At 38.8% G+C, this 830-nt stretch overlaps 1 protein-coding gene across 1 annotated transcript in view; it reads left to right on the top strand.

Moving 5' to 3' along the window:
• The window catches only part of LOC106144434 (olfactory receptor 11G2-like), a 34,136-nt gene extending 33,684 nt beyond the window's left edge, over window positions 1-452 (top strand). Inside the window, exon 3 of the mRNA XM_013355094.1 lies at window positions 4-452. Within this exon, the coding sequence (XP_013210548.1) occupies window positions 4-452 (449 nt within the window). The remainder of the gene's footprint in view (window positions 1-3) is intronic.
• Window positions 453-830: the final 378 nt, after the last annotated feature.

Genomic DNA, 830 nt, shown 5'->3' with positions numbered 1-830 from the left:
TTCCCATCATCATCATCTCCCAGATGTCCTTCTGTGGGTCCAGGATTATAGACCATTTCCTATGTGACCCAGGCCCTCTGTTGGCTCTCAGCTGTTCTAGAGCCCCACTGATGGAATTTTTCTGGACAATAATAATGTCTCTGCTCCTTTTTACTCCTTTTCTCTTCATCATAGGATCTTATATGTTGGTCCTACGAGCTGTGTTTAGAGTTCCTTCAAGAGATGGACGAAGAAAGGCCTTGTCCACTTGTGGGCCCCATGTGACTGTGGTTTCTCTTTTCTATGGCTCAGTGATGATCATGTATCTGAGCCCAACATCTGAGCATGAAGCAGGAATGCAGAAACTTGTGACTCTGCTTTATTCTGTGGTTACTCCACTAATTAATCCTGTGATCTATAGTCTGAGAAACAAAGATATGAAGCATGCAATGAGGAAGCTTTTGAAAACATGAAAATACACATTCAATGAAGTATGTGTATACTGTAGAATATTATTCAACCACAGGAATGATTACGTTGTTTAATTTACAGCAACATGGATAAAATGGGAGAACATTGTATTAAGTAGAAAGAGTCAGTCATAGGAAGTCAAATACTGCATGTTATCATTTAAGTGTAGAAAGTTTGGAATCATGCATAGCACTAGGAAGTGTGAGGAAATGCGACATGGTCAATGTTTACAAGGGGTGCAGTTGCATATTTGCTCAACAGCTGTGTTTGATAGTAGATTAAGATAAATATGTCTGACATGTGTTAATTCTGTTTCGTGCAAAATGGCTGAGATTTTGAATGTTCCCAACATATAAGATGCAATAAACATTTGAAATGAG

The sequence above is a fragment of the Microtus ochrogaster genome, unplaced genomic scaffold (genome assembly GCF_000317375.1).
Source record: "Microtus ochrogaster isolate Prairie Vole_2 unplaced genomic scaffold, MicOch1.0 UNK91, whole genome shotgun sequence".
In the NCBI taxonomy this organism is placed as follows: Eukaryota; Metazoa; Chordata; class Mammalia; order Rodentia; family Cricetidae; genus Microtus; species Microtus ochrogaster.
This window is presented reverse-complemented; position numbering and strand designations above follow the sequence as displayed.